The sequence below is a fragment of the Elephas maximus genome, chromosome 1 (assembly GCF_024166365.1).
Source record: "Elephas maximus indicus isolate mEleMax1 chromosome 1, mEleMax1 primary haplotype, whole genome shotgun sequence".
Taxonomy (NCBI): Eukaryota; Metazoa; Chordata; class Mammalia; order Proboscidea; family Elephantidae; genus Elephas; species Elephas maximus.
The window spans coordinates 121,797,263-121,817,549 of NC_064819.1; the positions used below are offsets into that span (position 1 = coordinate 121,797,263).

General features: G+C 33.5%; 1 protein-coding gene across 3 annotated transcripts in view; it reads right to left on the reverse strand.

Moving 5' to 3' along the window:
- The window catches only part of COL21A1 (collagen type XXI alpha 1 chain), a 189,765-nt gene that overhangs the window by 11,052 nt on the left and 158,426 nt on the right, over positions 1-20,287 (reverse strand). For all 3 annotated transcript variants that reach the window (XM_049894674.1, XM_049894655.1, XM_049894663.1), the window contains 6 exons: positions 11,267-11,311; positions 9,169-9,222; positions 7,671-7,724; positions 3,826-3,879; positions 2,345-2,416; positions 1,523-1,558 (listed from right to left, as the gene is read on the reverse strand). In XM_049894674.1, the coding sequence (XP_049750631.1) occupies positions 1,523-1,558; positions 2,345-2,416; positions 3,826-3,879; positions 7,671-7,724; positions 9,169-9,222; positions 11,267-11,311 (315 nt within the window). The remainder of the gene's footprint in view (positions 1-1,522; positions 1,559-2,344; positions 2,417-3,825; positions 3,880-7,670; positions 7,725-9,168; positions 9,223-11,266; positions 11,312-20,287) is intronic.

The window sequence follows — 20,287 nt, forward strand, 5'->3', positions numbered from 1 at the left end:
TTCAAGGAAACCAGTTAGGAGGATATTGCAGTAATTAGGAACCCCCAGTAAGAAATGATAAGGACAGTAGGGACACGGAGGAAGACACATTTAGGGCTGACTGAAAAATCGGATGTGAAAACAGAGAAAAGGTCAGGGCTTTAGGATGACACTAAGACTTTTTTTCTTGAATAACTGCATGGTTGTTCCAATTACCATGACAAATAACCTATGAATAGGAGGTGGTTTATGGGGAAAGACAGCAAGTTCAGTTTTTGACATGTTGAATTTGAAGTGCCCACGAGACTTCCAAACGCAATACCTAGAAAGAAATTGTAATATACTTAAAATTTACCTCCCTCCTAATTTCAAAATTAACTTAAAGGAATCATATTACAATAATATTTGAAGATCTTTAGTAAAAAGTTATCTGAAAAACAATCAAATTCTAAAATATTGCACATATGTAATAAAACATAAACTCATGAGTAGGGACTGTCAGAATTATGACATTAGCATATTCTGACTAATGCCTCCAGGAATTCCAGAATTTTCAAAATTCTATGTGAAATTATGCAAGTTTTTTTTCTTTAAGTTTATTCTACATAGCAAAGCTCGGTAACTGTAACAGAGCTTTGTAAATTTTAAAAACATCTTTAAAGTAATGCTTAAACACTAGATTTGTAATTTGAAAAGTTTTATATTTCTAAAATATATAAGATTGAAAGATCAACCAATATAATTTATTCTAAATAGGTATATCATTGACTTAGCCAGTAGGATCTATTAATGGTCACTCTTCAGTTACCCAGAAAACTATTCCGAGGCCACTTAACTGAGGTAAAACTGTCCTTGTCCCCCAAAGTAGTACCATGGTTTTCTCTTTGTCTTTGTTTGTAAGACACCCAAAACAAAAGGTCTGCTAAATCGCCCTAGGCTTCCTCAATCTTATATGGTTTTCTGATATAATTCTCCTTTCAAATACTACTTGAGTGTGTTTTGTATTCTGTGCTAATAGTTTCTTACTGAATTCATGTTTTTGGAAACATATGCTCTTGTTTTTGGAAATATTACAAATATGCTAATAAATTTTTATTAGTATAATTAATAAAATCTGTTATCTTTACTTAGATATAGGTTGATGAATTACTTAGTTCCCAAGTTTCTACCATAGTAAAGTAATGGAAAATCTTAAGGTTAGAAATGATGTTGTGTGAAAAGGTCACTAGCAAAGGAACAAAGATGGGATTTTATGATATTGATGGTGAAATGGGAAGGAATCAGAAAAGCAACGTAAGTATTAAAAAGAACAAAAACCAAAAAAACCAAACCCAGTGCCATCGAGTCAATTCCAACTCATAGCGACCCTACAGGACACAGTAGAACCCCCCATAGAGTTTCCAAGGAGTGCCTGGAGGATTCGAACTGCCAACCCTTTGGTTAGCAGCTGTAGCACTTAACCACTACGCCACCAGCATTTTCAAAAAGAACAAAGCCCTGATTATATTGCTAAGGCAAGAAAGAGGGGGAAAAAAAATCATACCTGAATGCCTTTTTCACCGTGATCTCCTTTGTCTCCCTACAAAACATTAAAAGGCAGCTAAATGTGTTTCATAGCCTAGTATAACCTGTATCTTTTCAAAGAAATGTGTTTTCTTCAACAGAGAAAAAAAATAAGGTCTCATGCAAATTCCACAAGTGCTTAGAGGGAAAATACCTATTCCGTAACAAAAAGTTGCACAGAATTTTTCAGCCAGAAGGGGCATTAGAGATCAACTAGTACAATGCCCTAGTTCTTACAAATAATGAAACCGCAGATCAGGAAAGGTAAGCATTTGTCGAACATTATAGAGTAGAACTCTGTTTCCAAATTTCCTTTCAATCTCACCATGCTATCTAAACACAGAGAATGGAATTTTGTGTTTACAGTAAGGAAAATACAGATTTTATTTTAAATGGCAAATTGGTGAACAAGAAACCCTTTAAATCTAAACATATGTCTGTGAACGGTGATTAAAAGCAAATTCTATCCCCTGAAGTCTCTTTAAAACCAAACAATACTTCAGCTTAACTAGTAAAAAAGGTCTGCCTTGAGCATTATGCTTTTTAATAATGATTTATATGGAATCAAAGCGACAATAGCAACTCAGAAGATTAGATAGGAACTTTAGGGGGCGGTAAGTTTAAGTTAATGGGGGAGGAACAACTCAGAAAGGAGGGTGAGAATGGTCACACAACCCAAAGATTGTAATCAATGTCACTGAATTCTACATGTAGAAATGGGTGAATTGGTGTATGTTTTGCTGAGTATATTCTCAACAACAAAATAAAATTAAAGAAATTGTACCTCCTAAACAATACGTACCTTTTTTCCTTGTATCCCAGGTAAACCCATGTATCCTGGCTCTCCCGGGGGACCCATTGCTCCTGCTTCTCCCTATGTAACAGAGAAGTTCTGTAAAAATCAGACCTACTGCTTATGAAAAACACCACCGTTTTTAGGTCTACCACATATCTCAGATTTAGAATGGATTGTTCCACGTCAAATTTGTTGACATTTAAAGTTATTACTATAGAAATAATAAGGAATAAAGATTTTACTGAAGTCCCAATAACATTTCTTGTATTTTTCCCTGTTGTTACTAGTTGAGAGATTCTGATGCTATTTCATATTTCAAAACTTTACAAATATTTGGTATTTTCATATTTTATAACTTGAACAAAAATTAAAAATTAGTAATAAGTAAAACAGGTATTTCCCTTTTTGTTGTTTACTTATTTAAACCGTAAAACATATTAATATCAGGAGGTTCTTTATATGCAATTATTATGTTCCAACATTATTTTAATTGTTAAATTTAATTATTGTATTGTTTTATATTTTATTTCACAAAATTGCTACTGTTAACCAGAGTTTTCACAATTTTTATTTTTATGAACAGTGTTGGGATAAAGATTCTTGTAGTTAAAATTTATGTGCATTTATAAGTTTATATACATAAAAACCCCCCAAAAAAGTATGGAATATTATTTTCTTAGAAGGGCATTCTTGAGCTCTTTCAGTCCAAGGAGTATTCCATGAGTTATCTTACCACAATTTTTCCACTCACTTTATATACTTCTCTATTATCCCAAAGGGATTTTTTCCTGAGATAAAGGTTTTCAAAAATTCTATAAGAAGTTCTCTATGAGCGTGTATTGATGATATATTGGCAATATTTAAGATGTATGTACAGGAGAAGGAACATGCTGAACATACTTCATGCTTCTTTTTACAATGAGTCCAAAACTATTTCACACTAAAGACTACTCTCCTTTGTAGAAACCAAGTTTTGTTCCCTCTGCTCACTGAGTACACTTCTGAGATGCTGAATATTACTCTAGATTTTTAAAAGCTAGTAGAGAATTTAAAATTTCATTGAAATAAACAACAATCATTTGGTTTGAAAGAAACTGGTAAAAGCAGCTCTGAGAGCCACACCAAAAGGGACAAAGGAAAGTCCCATCAATCAGCAAACAAAGGAAGAGCGCTGCTCATGAGTCAAACTTCTCGGTCTCAGTTATCTAAGAGGGCTATACTCTTTGGACGAGAGAATATGTTCACATTAGCATACGGCTTTTACCATTTCTAGAAAAGTCAATCCAAAGTATATTTGATTGTCTTTATTACCCAAACAATCATAAAATGATCCAAAAAACAAAAATGAAACCTTAAATTTGTCTCATGTACCTTAATTTTGTAATACAGGTACTCCTTAATTTCATGTTAATTTTGTCAAATAATGTGAGGAACTCACATTATAATTTCCTTGAAAATATTTATGAGTGCATCAAAAACACAATTACCTTGAGCCCAGAAGGCCCAGCCATCCCTTGAGGTCCAGGCTCACCTTTACTTCCCTGTAAAGGCATCAAAACCATTTGAATTAAAAAAAAAAAAAAATAGTCACAATATATTTGATAGACACTTAAGGTTGTGGGTTTTTTTGGTAAGGAAATGTATTTAAAACCATTTTTGCAAGATACTTGTACATCGATGTTCATTGCAGCACTATTCATAATAGCCAAAAGGTAGAAACATACTAAATATTCATCAACAGATAAGCAAAATGTGGTATATACATACAATGGAATACTACTCAGCCATGAAGGGAAATGAAGTTCTGATACATACTACAACATGGATGAACCTGGTGAACACTATGGCGAGTGAAATAATTCAGTCAAGAAAGGGCAAACAAATATACGTTCCCACATATATGAAATCTCTAGAATAGGTAAATGTGTAGAGATCAATTTATTAGGGATTACCAGGAGCAGGAGAGAGGGGGAAAAAGGAGTTATTGCTTAAGGAAGACTGGATTTCTGTTAAGGATGATGGAAAAATTTGGAAACTGGTAGTAGTAATGGTTGCACAACATGATGAACTAACTAATGTCATGGAATTGTACGTGTAAAAAATGTTGACATGGCAAATGTATTGTCATATATATTAACAATAAAAAAGGAAAAGAATAAAAAAAATTTGTATTTTCAACTTTTTAATTGTTTGAAACATAGACCCTATATATTAAGCTTACTAGGAAAAACTCTTTTAAGAAAGGAGGTGAGTTCTCACATTTATAAAGCTCTCTAAAAGCCATGTGTTAAAGCTGGCAGCTCCATGTACAAGGGAAGAGATCACATCCTCAGAGACTTGCACTAGGTCTCCATATTGTATAAGCTGGAACCGTGGGATAAGAAGCCTCATCATTGTTCTGTTTCATATCTTCAACACACAATTGAAGGAATGAAAAGTAGCTTCGAATGTTGAGTGGTGTTTTTGAAGTAGTATGAACAGAAAATGATTAGTTTCTGTTCTTTTTCAGAATTACGGTGCAGTCAAACATGTAGAAGCTTGGAGACCAAGACTAAGTTGATTTTGATACCTGAAATCATTATACAATAGCTGGCAAACACCCATAAACAGATCAGTGTGACTCAAAAGGGCAGGGCAATGATCACTCAGACTCAAATCCAGTTCTCTAATCCGTTAAGCAAAACAATCTCATTTTCATCTTTTGAAGTTTTCTGGGTTACATGAAGGTGAGAAACATGTGGACATAATATTTGGATTTAATTAAAACATTTACCACATAACAGCATTACTGAACCATAGAATAATGGTTCTTTAGAATTTCTAATTTTATCAGTGATTAAGCTGAAACTCAGAGAGGTGATGAGACTTGCCCAAGTTACACGACAGTTATGTCAACCTATACTAATATCATTTAGATAACGTAAAAAAAAAAAAAATTTAAAAACACCCTAAATAATCATATGCTAAAGTAGGCTCATAAATGATTCAACAGCTATTATAAAAAGGAATGATGTAATCTAAATGAAGTTTTCTGAAGAGCTACCACAGAGTTTTAGCCTTAACCCTGTCCTGTTTAACATGGCTTTTTTTTTCCCCCCCAAACTAGAATTTCTACCCAAGACATTTGAGGCATAGACCACAAGCCCAGAGTTGACAAAACTGGCAGGAATAAGTTAATACCAAAAGTTAGTAAATTATGGCTTACGGGTCCAACGCACGTTTTTGTAAATAAAGTTTTACAGGAACACAGCTGTACCCACTCATTTATGTATTGTCCACACCTGCTCTTATACACAAAGGCAGAGTTAAATAGTTGCAATAGAGACCCTATGGTCCTCAAAGCCCAGAATACTTACTATCTGGTCCTTTGCAAATTTCAAACACCTGAGTTAATATACTGCATGAAAAGAAGTTGAAATATTTCATCGAAAAGATTACATTTAATAGCTACAATTTTAACATCCTGGATCTATTTTTAATAAAATAATTGCACAAAAGAAACCACACTTTATAGTAATCTACATAAAAATAAACTATGATGCTGGAAACAACCGTTTGCCTACCTAGCCAAATTGGCAGAATGTACTCAAGTGATGGATGCTACGAACATTGTTCTAGAGACTTTTAAAGAAAATCTAGCAGATTTAATTGACCTCCAGCTCAGTGTGAGCTGTAATGTAGCTATAAAAAAAAAAAAAAAAAGCTGACGAAATCTTAGACTGCATTCTTAAGAGTTCAAGCATCCAGAAGACCACAGGAGAATCTAAAATTCTTTCGTTATCCTCTGTTATTTAAGGCATGTACAATTACCCTATATTCTAAAAAATGACCTTGAGAAATTGTGGAAAGTCTCTACGTGGTAAGCCCAATCACTCAAAACCTGTGACCCAAGAACAACACTCCTTCATCTGGGAAGATCATATTCCCTGACCAGGAGCGACACATTTAAAGCAGGGAAGGAGGAAGGGCAGAGGCCTAACTGGGCAGATCACTGGAATGACCAATGCTGAGCCAGCTGTCCCACAGCCTACGTACACTTGTATGAGTCACTAGCTCTTTCAGCAAACAGTATAATTTTTATCATTCACTTCTCAAATAGTATGTAGTTTTATACCAAGTGCATATACACCTACTTCTGCTAGGGCTCATAATACTCTAAGGGTCCACAGGGGTCACTGCTAGTGGAAGAGCAGCTGCTTTTCCCTACTCACTGGGCTCCCATGAAATTTCATCCTGTCTCTTTCTCCAAACACTTTAGAAATCAAAAGTGGAATAGATTAGATCATTCCAATCTGTATGCCTGGGTCTATTCCTGTATGCCTGGGTCTATTCCCGTAGGACATGTCCAGTCAATGACTGAATGCTTCCAAAGCAGCAATTTCATCGCTTCCTTTTGGAAGGCTGTTCTAGATCCTACTCACTCAAATGCTGGAAATAGTTTCCTGAGTCTAGCCAGACTATACTTGGTTTGACCCTCTGATTAACCAAAAAAATAAACAGCTCTCTTAGAACAGGGTTTTATATACCTAGAAAGGCATTGCTCAAACCATGGTATTTAAAGAGCTTCATTTTTACCTTGAGAATAACCTAACCTGACATCCTAAATATATTTGTCAAGTGTGCTTCATCTTTTTTTTTTTTTTTTTTAGTCAGGGAGGGAACACCTAATAAAATTTATTACAAGGCATTTTACAAATAAAAATTCCATATGCATTTCAGTAAGTAAAAATACCAAAAAAAAGGGCTGGGAAATTGTTAAGAGCTCTCCTCAATCATAACTACACATGCTCTAGATCAGTGGTTTTGGCGCTAAGATCAGTAAGAGCTCCAAGTATTCCTCAGGGCTCCCTGGGATGCCAGTTAGGAATGAGAGGGATGAGTGGTAATGGCTGCTGACCCCTCTCCAGCTTAACTTAAACCTATTTTACCTTAGCATATTTCATATACTGAGCATTTGCCTAACATTTCATTCTTACAAGTGATTATTCATAGAATGAAAACCACAATTCAAAATAAAATCAAGGTAGTTAAAATTTGCACTGAAGCACATAAATCGTTAAGGAAGGCCTGGTGGCCAGTAGTTAAAGTGCTTGCCTGCTAACCAAAAGGTCAGCAGTTCAACCCACCAGCCGCTCCACAGGAGAAAGACATAGCAGTCTACTTCCTTAAAGATTTACCACCTTGGAAACCCTATGGGTAGTTCTGCTCTGTCCTGAAGGGTCTCTATGGGTTGGAATTGACTCAATGGCAGTGGGTTTGGTTTTGGGTTTATATAAATGGTTACTCTGCTTGCACAAGTTCTTAATCTTGTTAATTTCATTATTATATTTACCTTAGATCCTGGTGTTCCAGGCTGACCTGGTGAGCCATCACTTCCCATCAAACCCTACATTTTTAAGTGGAAAATTTCAAGAGTAATTTAGAGAATATTAAAAAATATATTAAATCAATTTCCAAGTTACACATTCTCATAATTAACCTAAAATTTTAATATTGAGGAAATTTCCACATAGACATACAAATGAAAGATAATCACAGAATTTAATTATACAAGATAGCATAAAGGTGAGCCCTTGTAATTCTATTGCTCAAATAACCTACAAATAGCACAAATTAATGGGGAGCTAGTAAAAGACAAAATGGAGAGCTAGTAAAAGTTGGATTTATATTGAGCAGACAGTTTTTATCCTATTTATTTCTACATAAAAAATTCACCAAACATTTTAACAAACACTGAGTAAAATATCTGTTTTATTAACCTTACATAATTAAATGAAAAGTCATAAATTTGCAAACATAAAACCAATCTTTTAAAGAGAAGGCTATTACAGTCAGTTTGATTCACTGATTAAAATTAACAGTGACTTAACAGTAACTTAGAAATTTTTATGGAATTTTGTACATGTAAAATAGGATTTTGGTAATTTCTAATATTAAACTGCATATACCCCTTCTATTCCCCAAACTTCCAAAATAATTTGTACACTACTTTAGAACCTTCCCTCTACAACTTTTTCTGAATGTATTTGCTTTCATTTTTGTAAAAAAAAAGTTGCTGGAGTAGTTTTCCCTATAAACATCTTAGGATATCTTAAAATGGCAGATGCTAGTAGAGTTATCACACATATATCAGATGGGCCTGAGCAGGTAAGACAAAGGCTATACTTTTTTCAACAAAAATCAGGGCCCTTTTACTTAGATTTCTGGTTGTTTATCATTACTGGGTCGCTATGAGTCGGAATCGACTCGACAGCACTGGGTTTTTTGGGGGGGATCATTATTGGAGTTTCCACCTCTTTAATGGTCTAAGATTTGGCATCATATTGAATGATTAATCCTATAAAGGAGTAATCGACATCACTGGACTAATCCTTCCTTTCCTTAACATTACTAGTATACAATGGTGGGAGTGAAGTTGTTTTTCTTTTTGTTTGTTTGTTTTATGTCAGTGACATTTCTTAAATGTGACCTGAATATCTTTAATGCATCTGAATTTTTAAATTTTTAAAAAGTAAAAAAAGAACATTCACTGAATTTTAGACTTTTTTCAAAGTACTTAGTATTTTTTAATGAATAGCTAGAATATTTGCTTATTATTTGAGTTTCTTGAACTTTTTTTGTGATCAACTTTTTGAAAATCTGAAGAAAAAATTCACTCCTCTATAAAAATGGCAGTTCTCATAACATTTTTTTCATATAACTATGTAGAATTTGTGGGCCCCAAAAATCTCATTCTTGTATCCCCTACAGTTTTTTGAACTCCAGAATAATAATTCTTGGTACATACTAACTGTATTTCTAACAGCTTTTTAATAATAATATCAACATACATGCATTCCCGGAACTCCTTTTTTTCCTTGTGGTCCTGGAGGCCCAATTTCTCCCTAAAAATAAAATACAAATCAAATATAAAATGTTTAACTTGTTATTAATTTCCAGGAATTTTTTTATGAAAGCACAATGGACTAAAAACTCAATACCAGTCAGCTCCACTTTTCTGCCTTCCCTTTACTCTAAGAAAAAAAAAAAGGAGCAAAGCAAGGCAGAAAAGCCAGAAATCAAATACCTTAAAGACCTAGGCCTAGGGTCTGTGGAATTACTAAGTCAAACTTTTCATTAGGAAATTTGGAGTGATTTTTGCCACCCTCATAAAGTAGACTTAGCAGCTAACACAGAGTTAGTGAGGTGAGACAACAGAACAAAAAATCAAGCGAAAAAATTATATATCATAGAATTCAGGAGCTATAATAAAGAAAAACATATTAATAAAGAAAAAATAGATTTAGAATTTAGACTTTAATGTCTGAAATTATGGCTAATTATCTACTCCCAGAAATTCTCTGCATGTAAAACAACAATACCTTAGCAAGGACACCCTCTGTGAGGCAGTTTGTTATTTAAGCCAGAAAGGTCTTCAAAGATCTCTCATGTAAAAAAATATATACTCTGGACTTGGGTCATGAGAATTTGGGCCTGGCAGAAATTTTGCAGAGAAAGCAGGGAGCCCAAGAGGGGTGGGAATGCTTGAAGGTTAATTCTCAGTTCTTAGGAACTGAATGCTGGGCTGTTACGGGGAGTGGGCAAGAATCTACAGTACCTATGATGACTCAAGGCTCTCAAAGGGGCTGAAATGGTACTGACCACACAGAAAAAAACACCCCATTCCTCAATTAGCATTTCAGCACTTCCACTAATTAAATATCAAGCAATGAATTCATAACCAACTATAAGAACAAAACGGAGCAAGCCACAAGACTGAGAGTCAGCAGGAATAATAATAAACTGCAACTGCTGCAATTGCTAGAAATAAAGTTTAGAACAACTGTGTGAAATATTTAAACAATAAAAATCCGAATCACAAAAGATCATTACGGCTGAAAATACCAATGGGACTACTGAGAATAAAAAGATGACTATTAAAAAAAGGAGAACTTCTAAAAATGAAAAATGTGATTATTTTTAAAAAACAAGCAAAAATTGATGAATTAAAAAGTATACGAGTCACAGTAAAGGGAGAATAAATAAACTGGAAAATATAGCCCCCACCATCAAAAAAATTACCCAGCATATTAAAAGAAACAATGAGATGAAAAGCTATTAAGATTTGCAGAGTACAAAATGAGAAGGAATAAAATACGTCTAATCAGAATCCTGGAAAGTGAGATCAAAGAGAATAGAGTAGAAGTAACATGGAGATAATAGCTGAAAGTTTTCCAGAATTAATGAAAATAATTACATTATTATTAGGAAGAAAACTGAACCACAGTTTAGATGAATAAAGATAAATGCATATTTAGACATATCATAGTGAATTTTCAGAACACTAAAAGAAAATACCTTAAAAGAATCCAAAAAGAAAGGAAAAATTATTTGCAAAGAAATAATAATTACAGTGACAGCAGATTTCTAAATGTTAACAATGGAAACCAGGAGATTATGGACTAAAATTCTCCATATGTTAAGAGAAAATAATTGTCAACCTTGAGTTGTATTCCAACTCATAGCGATCCTATAGTTGGAATCAAATACACTATAAAACTATCTCTCAAAAAAAAAAAAGAATAAAAGACATTTACAATTAAGCAAAAATTGAATGCTTACTACCAAGATATCAACACTAAAGGAACTTCTAAAAAATATAGACTGTGAAGAAGTAAAATCGTCCCAAATTTTAGTTTAAGAGAGAAAGATAAAAAGTAAAATGGTAAACATACATGTAAATCCTAATTAATGATATCATATAAAACTCAACAAATATGACACTGAATTTGTAAGGTCAAAATACCAGCATCTGAATTCATATCATATTTGAACAATTAATTGTTGCTATGAATATATTCTATGTGAAGACAACAATGGCATGTCATCATTTTGCCCTTTTAATTATCAGGTCCAGTCCTAAGCCTTTCAACTCTCATTAATACTCACCTTTTGTCCCATTAATCCTTGGTTTCCAGGAAACCCTGGAATTCCCTAAAAATAAATAAAATATATACCTTTTTAAAATATAAAACTTTGAGACTGCATTATTAAAGAAAAACTGTCATAACTGGAATATTTTGCTTATAAATAATACACAATTTCAAACATAGCAAACATATTAAAATATGAAACTAGTATGTTTAATCCAATTTTGGAAAAGTTAAAATTTATAAGAGATTCAGCATTATATGAACACCTACAAGTTATAATGAAATTAATCTTGATTCTTCTTTCAGATCCAACATAAGTGATAAAGTCAGAAGTATATTTTATTTTAACTTATCTCTATATTACTTACAATGAATAATGCAAGTAAAATCATCAAATAGTGAGAGTTCAAATTCAGTACAACAGTTCCAAAGGACCTCATAATTTCATAATCTTAATTAAAAATTAATTAACCAAATGCTTTCCTCCAAACTGAGCCTTGACACACCCAAGAACCTAACTACTTTTGTAAAATATAACAATCTTTTCTCCAAATGGTTCTCTTGCTTCTGCAATCATGAAGAACATTTAGATCATGTTTTGTGGAGAGACAGAAAGAAAAAAAAAATTGAGAAAACGGATATGGCTCAACTCAAAAGTACAAGTTCTCTTGAAGGAGTCAGTGAAAATAAAAATAAGTCTATCAATTTGAAAAGAATTACATTTATTGTTGGAAAGTAGTCCTATGGTCAGCCGCTCAATGCCAAAATGATCATTTATCACACAAAACAGTGATGGTATTAATCTAATTTTCATTTTAAACTCATTTTTCTTAGCTCTATTCTTGATGACCCTGACGTTTAAATAATTAACTACATTTGTTCTTATACATTTGTATTGTCTCTCTGGTAGAGAAGGGAATTTGAAAGAGCAGGGAAATTAACACATATGTATCGATACTCTGGTAGAGAAGGGAATTTATTGGGCCCCATCAGTATTTCTTTGAAAGCCCTTTGCATTCTGAGCCTTCAAGGAATAGAAATACTCCTTAGTAAATCAGGGAAAGTGTTACAGCTGCCATTAGCGATGAGATCAAGTATCTTCTATTATAGGGAGGGGCTGCTATTATTTTGATTTTCATATACTGAGCAAACTGACACTACAGTGACAAATGTGTTAGCCACACAAGCACATAGTTCTAAGAATTCAGTTAAATTCTATTTAGCTCAATTCAGTTTGCCATTGCAAAATGACCATTTCAGAGCACAAAATTATATCTGAGTAATGACTGTCAAGGGGCTTGAAAGCTAGTTGCAAAGACAAGCCTTTATAAACATACTAATTTGAGAATAATATAAAGACAATATAAATATTTTTAAGTAATATTATAAAACAACAGCAAAGTACATTCAGTAAGCACTCTAAAACATAAAGCAAAGGTAAAAATCACTGAGCTCAAGTGTAAAGAAAATATGGTGATATCAATTATATCCTTCTAATGAGGAAAATGAATCTTCTCAATGTAGCCATTGAGAAGATAAACATTACTAAACATTAATAAAACATTATTATATATAAACTTTATTAAAAAATAAAAGCTTCTATATCAAGAGGCCATAATTTGACGTAAAGCCACACATAACCAAAAAAAAAAGAAAACTCAATGCCGTCAAGTTGATCCCGACTCACAGCAACCTTATTCCCAACCAAATACAAAAGCACACATACACGCACACACCCCCACACTATACATTCTAATTTAATTAAAACCTGTCTATAAGATCTTTATCAGAAGGAAGGTTAGTTTAGGCTGGAAACTGGTACAGTTGTGTAGATGAAAGTCCCATGGTACCCAAAATGTCTAAAGGGGACAAGCGACTACCCATGATACTGTCAAATCTGAGAAGCAAATTTCTTGCTGCACATAGTCCTATATTCCTTAGGACTTCTATCATTATTCAAGTCTCTATGTCATTACACAAGTCTATGATGTTAGAAGGAATTACAGACACTCCGAATATACTCCTATTTCTCAAGCCAATCCCAGTGTCATCAAGACCACATTCACACTCTGTGGAAAAGCAGAGTGATACCCAGGCAACCCTGAGTGACTCACTGGCCTCCACTCCTAGGAGGCCTTCAGAACCCATTTTCCCCACAGTTCACTCCCTGGATCTGATTTGATAATCTCTTATCTGAGTTATTCTAATAATGAGTTTAGTCAGTATTAGGACACAGCCATAAATAATCTTATATAACATCTTACATCATTTATGAGATATTGAAAGTGATTTGAGGGGATCCAGATTAAGGAAAAAAAGTCTTCTGTCCTTTAAATTGGTAAAAAAATTAACATACATTTCACAGATATGAAAAGAAGTCATAGTATGTACTGTCCAATTATACTAAAAATTATTAAATGAATAATTATCTTACTAATTATAAGTAAAATATGTATATAATCACTAGGTAATATTATAAACAAAATGGAAAACTGAGTCATGATAAGTAATTCATGACAAAGTAGTATAATACCATGAGTGTGCATGAAATTAAAGACTGTTGAGAGAGAGGGTAACCAGAAGAACTGAAATCATTTAGAGCTACATTAGTTAACAAAATTCTCCTAGATAATATTTTCCTGAGCTTGCAATGAGTTTATTGAAATTGCTAAGTTTTTTCAATTTTATATTAGGAGAAATATCATTCAAAACAATTTGAAAGTTACCAGTTGGTTGATCCAAAAGTATTTGGTGACAATTACTTCATAGAGCAAATGTTTTTCCAAACAAACTACTTTATATTTCATTTTTAGCCTGTGTGGTTTGGGGTTCAGACAACTATGAAAATGTATAAGTAAAGACAGAAACAAGTTTTTTACTTGGTAAAAGTAAATTTTCTCCCTTTCTGTGATTTCATTTTGGGTTTGAGGAAGAGCAGAAAGTCAACTGGAAAATCCCGCATAATGTTGTGGTGAAAGAATGTTGACAGGAAAAAAGTTCTAGAAGCTTCTCTTCAACCATTTAAACCAATGCTGTGTAAGAAAGAAGTCATTAAGAATAGAAATCCATACTTTAGAATAAAGGGTTTGGCCCCTATTTTCCAGAGACCACTTTATAATTAAGAAAATGTGTCCATGATATATTATTTAGAAAAGATATTATACTTTTTCCACATGCAGTGTATTTACCTAACCCCTGAAATTGGACCATCTTGGATCAAATCTGCTTTTAACTAATGCAATATTTTCAATGTACTGAAAACAAATCTAATCCATTTTTATCGCAAAATTTTCAACCTTTCTACACTGTTAGAGATATTTAATATCATAGAGTTATCAAAATGTTGTTTTCTTCTGTTATACCAAGAAGTGGTTTGTTCACTCCTAAAGTTTAATGAAGGGAGAACCCATGATTAAAGTGTCATTCTTATCAGCTGCAATGATTACTAATAAAATGATTATTAGTAAAAAGCAGAGTAAAACGGTTAAGAGTTTAGATGCTGGAGTCAGGCAGCCCATTACCTAGTGACTGATTGACTCTAGGCCAATTATTTAAATTTTGAAACCTCAGTGATCCCATTTTATACATGGGAAAAATAATTACATTTTATCAAACAATTATCACAAGTGCTTACAGTGCCTGGCAATTTTGACGTTGTTGTGAGGTACGTTCTGGTCGGTTCTGACTCACAGTGATCAAACATACAACAGAGCGAAACACTGTCCCATCCTGCGCCATCCTCACAATCCTTGCTACATTTGAGCCCATTGCTCCAGTCACTGTCAATCCATCTCATCCAGGGTCTTTCCCTTTTTTGCTGACCCTCTACTTCACCCAGCATGAGGTCCTTCTCCAGTGATTGGTCCCTCCTGATAACATGTCCAAAGTATATGAGACAAAGTCTCACCATCCTCACTTCCAACAAGCACTCTGGCATACTTCTTTTAAGACAGACTTGTTTGTTCTTCTGGAAGTCTATGGTATATCCAATATTCTTCACCAACACCACAATTCAAAGGCATCAATTCTTCTTTGGTCCGCCTTATTCATTGTCCAGAAACCCTGGTAGCAGGCATGGTAGTTAAGAGCTACAGCTACTAACCAAAAGGTTGGCAGCTGGAATCCATCAGACACTCCTTGGAACCCTATGGGGCAGTTCTACTCTGTCCTATAGGGTCACTATGAGTCGAAATCTATTCAATGGGAAACCGGTTTTTAATTCATTGTCCAGCTTTCGCATGCATATGAAATATGAGGCAATTAAAAACACCATGGTTTGAAAGGTCAGGCATACCTTAGTCCTCAAAGTGACATCTTTGCTTTTTAGCCCTTTAAAGAGGCCTTTTGCAGCAGATTTGCTCAATGCAGTATATCCTTTGATTTCCTGACTACTGTTTCCATGGATGTTGATTGTGAATTCAGGTAAAATGAAAAATCCTTGACAATTTCAATATTTTCTCTGTTTATCATGATGTTGCTCATTGGTTGAGTTGTGAGGTTTTTTGTTTTATGTTGAAGAGTAATCCGCTATAATGAACAAAAACTCTTAACTGTCTTTTTACAGCTCCTCCCTGACTTCTGACAGTTTTCAAATAGATTAAATCAAATCTCCAATCTTTCGCCAAAAAAAAATTTTTAGGTCTTTTTTTGCCTTTCTTCTTTTTCCTATCTTCATTTCCAAAGCTTTCAATTATATCCAAAGATGACTCTGGCAATCTAAGGCTTTTCACTGGGAGGGTGTAGCGGGGTGGGGGGCACAGGGACCTCAATCATTACCTTTTCCCTTTTCATGTTAGGCTCACTTTGATTATAAAAAATACTGCAATGACTTTTGCTTTTTAAATATTTTAAATATATTTTATCAATATTTGTTTAGGAAATTTGACAAAGAGCTTCAAATATATTCATAGCTAAACCCCATAATATTTTTCAACCCTTTTAAAAATTCTATACTAACAGAAAATTTATTTTGAATACATACAAAAGATTACTCTGTGGTAAAACAACTAAAGAGAACACACTCACAATCATAGCTGCCAGACCCAAAAGACACCAATATATGAGTATTTTCAATAAACCCTTAATAAGGAAATTACCTATTTTACTACTCCTATATTAATTTTTTTATATTATATCCTAATTAATCTTTAAAGAGGAAAAAGCAATCTAAGCAACTTTAGATGCATTTATTCTCCCTGATATATAGACCAGAACACGTGGCATTGGACCCAGAGTATCCAAATACAAATAACTTAAACAAAAACCCTTTAGTAAATATTTTTGGGCTACTCAGTTTATAAAAGCTAGAAGTTATACATATGTAGAACTGGTAACTGATTCCATTTTGAAAGAAAAACTTCCAAAATAATACCAGTTGTTCTAAAATGAACTGTGATTCTCTGAAAGCCTAAAAAATGCAGACCTTATTTATCGGGCATATGGAACGTCACGGTATTCTCAAAACAAACTGTAGCAAACTTTTTATTAAGGGAAAAAATCGAGAAATGGATTTTTCAAAGGGCTTTATAGCTGGCTTAGTTTCTGAGTAGAAGTTACACATTTTTCAAGAAATATGAGAACTTTATTACTTTTTTTGAAATTTCATATATGATAGAGGTCATTTTTAAAATACCAAATCAAAGGTGGAACTAGTTTGCTGAAGAAAACTAATAAATGAATTTTAACCCTAATTAACATAGTTGAAAGTAAATGACCAAATGTTTAATAATTACATCTAACTTGAAATATTCCAAATATCTTTTATTTATAACCCCATATTTTACTACCAGTTAGGTTTACTAAGGTAAAGATGTAGTTTCTGAGCAAAAGTCATTCTAATTTCTTCTGGACATAGGCTTATTAAGGTATGGCCCCTCATTTGCTTAGAGCTCATAATTAACATTACATGTTAACTGCCTTGAAATGAGATAAGAACTAAGTCAGAGACACATCTACAGTTTTGAATTCAGGAAAGGTATGAGGATACCTATAACCTAAAAAAAAAAAAAAAAAGACACTGAAAACTAGGATGCAAGTAAATATTCAGCAATTGATAAGAATAGTTAAACTGTGGGATCTTCATTCCATTTAAAAACTAAAAAACCAAACCAGTTGCTGTTGAGTTGATCCCAACTCATAGTGATCCTTTCATTCCATTACATCATGAAAAATCATGCTGTAGGAAATGAATATACTTACTATCTATTGCTAAGTGAAACTAGGCAATTAAAAAAAAAAACCTTTGTATTTTATTTATTTACTCTATGTAGGAATCTATAAAGCATATAATTACCTACAATTATATAGCCATACATATATTTCGATAGACAGATGAAAGATAGTATTCTTCGAGGGATAGACAACAAAGTTAGCAGTAGTCATGCTTGCGTTGTTGGATTTTTTTTTCTTTTTTGCTTTACTTTGCTATACTTCATACCTTTCTACATTATTTTGTGTTTTTTTTTTTAATTTAAAAAGGTATATGATTTTTAATTCACTCCAATTTTGATGGCATAAAATATTTTTTTAATCTAATGAACTTAAAAATCTAAAAGTGATAACCTTTGAAATCTAAATGACCAAAATTGACCCAAGTAGATAGAAAATCTAAATAGACTAATAAGCATCCATTAAAGAAAGAAAATGTACTCATTTTCTATTGATGCTGTAACAAATTACAATAAATTTAGTGGCTTACAACAATACAAGTATATTACCTTACAGCATTGTAGGTGAGAAGTCCAGCACAAGCCTCACTGGACTAAAATCAAGGTGTCAGTAGGACCGATTCCACTCTGGAAGCTCTAGGGGAGAAACCATTTCTTGCTCATTCCTGTTGTTGGAAGAATTCAATTCCTTCAAACTGTTGGACCAGTTTTTGACTGGCTGTAAACTGAGGATTATTCCTAGTTTCTAGAGACAGCCATAGGAGGCCTGGGGGCACAGTGGATGAAGCACTTGGCTGCTAACCTAAAGGTCAGCTGTTAGAATCCACCAGCTACTCTGGGGCAGAAAGATGTAGCAGTCTGGTTCTGTAAAGATTTACAGCCTTGGAAACCCTATGGGGCAGTTCTACTCTGTCCTATAGGGTCACTACGAGTCGGAATTGACTCAATGGCAACAGATTTAGAGGCAGCCACATTCCTTGGCTCATGACCTGCTTCTTCTATCTTCTAAACCAGGCGCTAGTCAAGTCCTTCTCCAGTCACATCTCTCTGACCCACTCTTTTTCCATCCTCTTCCACTTTTAAGGACACATGATCCCAGATAATCCAGGAGAATCTCCCCACTTGTAACTAACCTTAATCACATCTGCAAAGTCCATTTTGCCATGTAAGGTAACAGAGTCACAGGTTCTAGGGATTATTGATGTTGTTGTATGCCCTCAAGTCAATTTCTACTCATTGCAACACTATAGGACACAGTAGAACTGCCCCATAGGGTTTCCAAGGCTGTAATCTTTACCAAAGCAGACTGCCATGACTTTCTCCCACAGAGCAGCAGGTAGGTTGGAACTGCTGAACTTTTGGTAAACAGCTGAGCACTCAGTCATTGTGCTACCAGGGATTAGAAGGTCCATATCATGGGAGGGCAATTATTTTGCCTACCACAGAAATGTTATCTAATATACAAGAATCAGATAGGTTTTATGTTAGACTTTTCTAGGGCATTAAAATTATGGAAGTTGTCTCAATTCAAATAGTGGCTAATATAAACCCAACACTACAGCCAACCAAAAAACATAGATAAAAAAAGAAATCTACACAGTGATCTAATTTGTTGACATACATATAGATGGCTTTACTATAATATCAGCAAATGAAGTACAGCAGTAGATTAGAAGAAAAATAGAGAATGGCCGAGCAGAGTTTGTTTCAAGAATGCAAGAATTTCCCAACATTTAAAAAATATATTCATATAATATGCTATATTTATAGTATTAATAGTTTATTAATCTATGTTAATAGTTTAGAGGAGAAAAATACTCATCTCCAAAGATATTAAAAAATAAATTCTGTAAATAGGAACAGAAGAGAACTTTTAAAAACTGAATCTGAATGAATCAGAAACCAACTGTAAACATCACTCTTGGTCAAACACCAGACAGTCCACCTTAAAATCAGGGATAAGGTATAGGATACGTTTTAAAGTAGTAATTCCGTGTTTAGGAATATATCTTTCAGGTGAAATGCAGGAATAAATGTAACATCATAGAGGAAGTGTTAGATGAAATATGTTTATGCTATAAACGGAATCAAATTGTTCTAAAGAATGAGATAAAGCCTATATTTTGTTTTAGAGCCTGATATAGTAAAATATCCATAATATTGTGAAGTTAAAGTTTCAGAAGGGCTAGGAGTTTGGCAGCTGACAAGATTAGCTTTCAGGCAGCATTTTGTTCATTTTCTCACAGTAATAGAAGTTGACTTTTCTAAAATAAAAATGGGAATACATTACCTCTAGAATTAAACATTGTTCTATTTTAAATTCTATATTAATTTCAAAGTAAATTTCTAGAAAATTAGTAGCCTAAAAATGTTATAAAAAATTGAAGATGTACTAAAAGGATAAATTGAAGTGATCTAATTCTTCTTTTGTATAAACAAGTTTAGTCTTGTTCAGTTGCATATAGAGGTTATCTTTGTTTTACAAGATTCGTTTCTGAGATTTTTGTCAAAAATTAATAAAGTATTATAAATTCACCAAAGGAATTGAATCCACTTGGAAATATGCTTTAAATTATCATTCATGGCAACATTGATGCCTACTTAGTAAAAGGAAGTATATTAAAGCATATTATAGCCTAAAAGCACAGTAAGATGTTATGATTCTATTTCCCTTTACCAATATCACTAAAATCAAGTGTTCTCATGTAGGAACTTTTTTTCTTTCTACTACCTTCATATGCCTCTTTTTGGTCAACCTGCCTTGTAGCCTCTATATTAGTAGTTAACCAAGCTTTACATCAGACTCACATAGGGTACCCATTAAAAGGCAGATTCCTAGCCATCAGCCCCAGATTCTGATTCATTAGGGC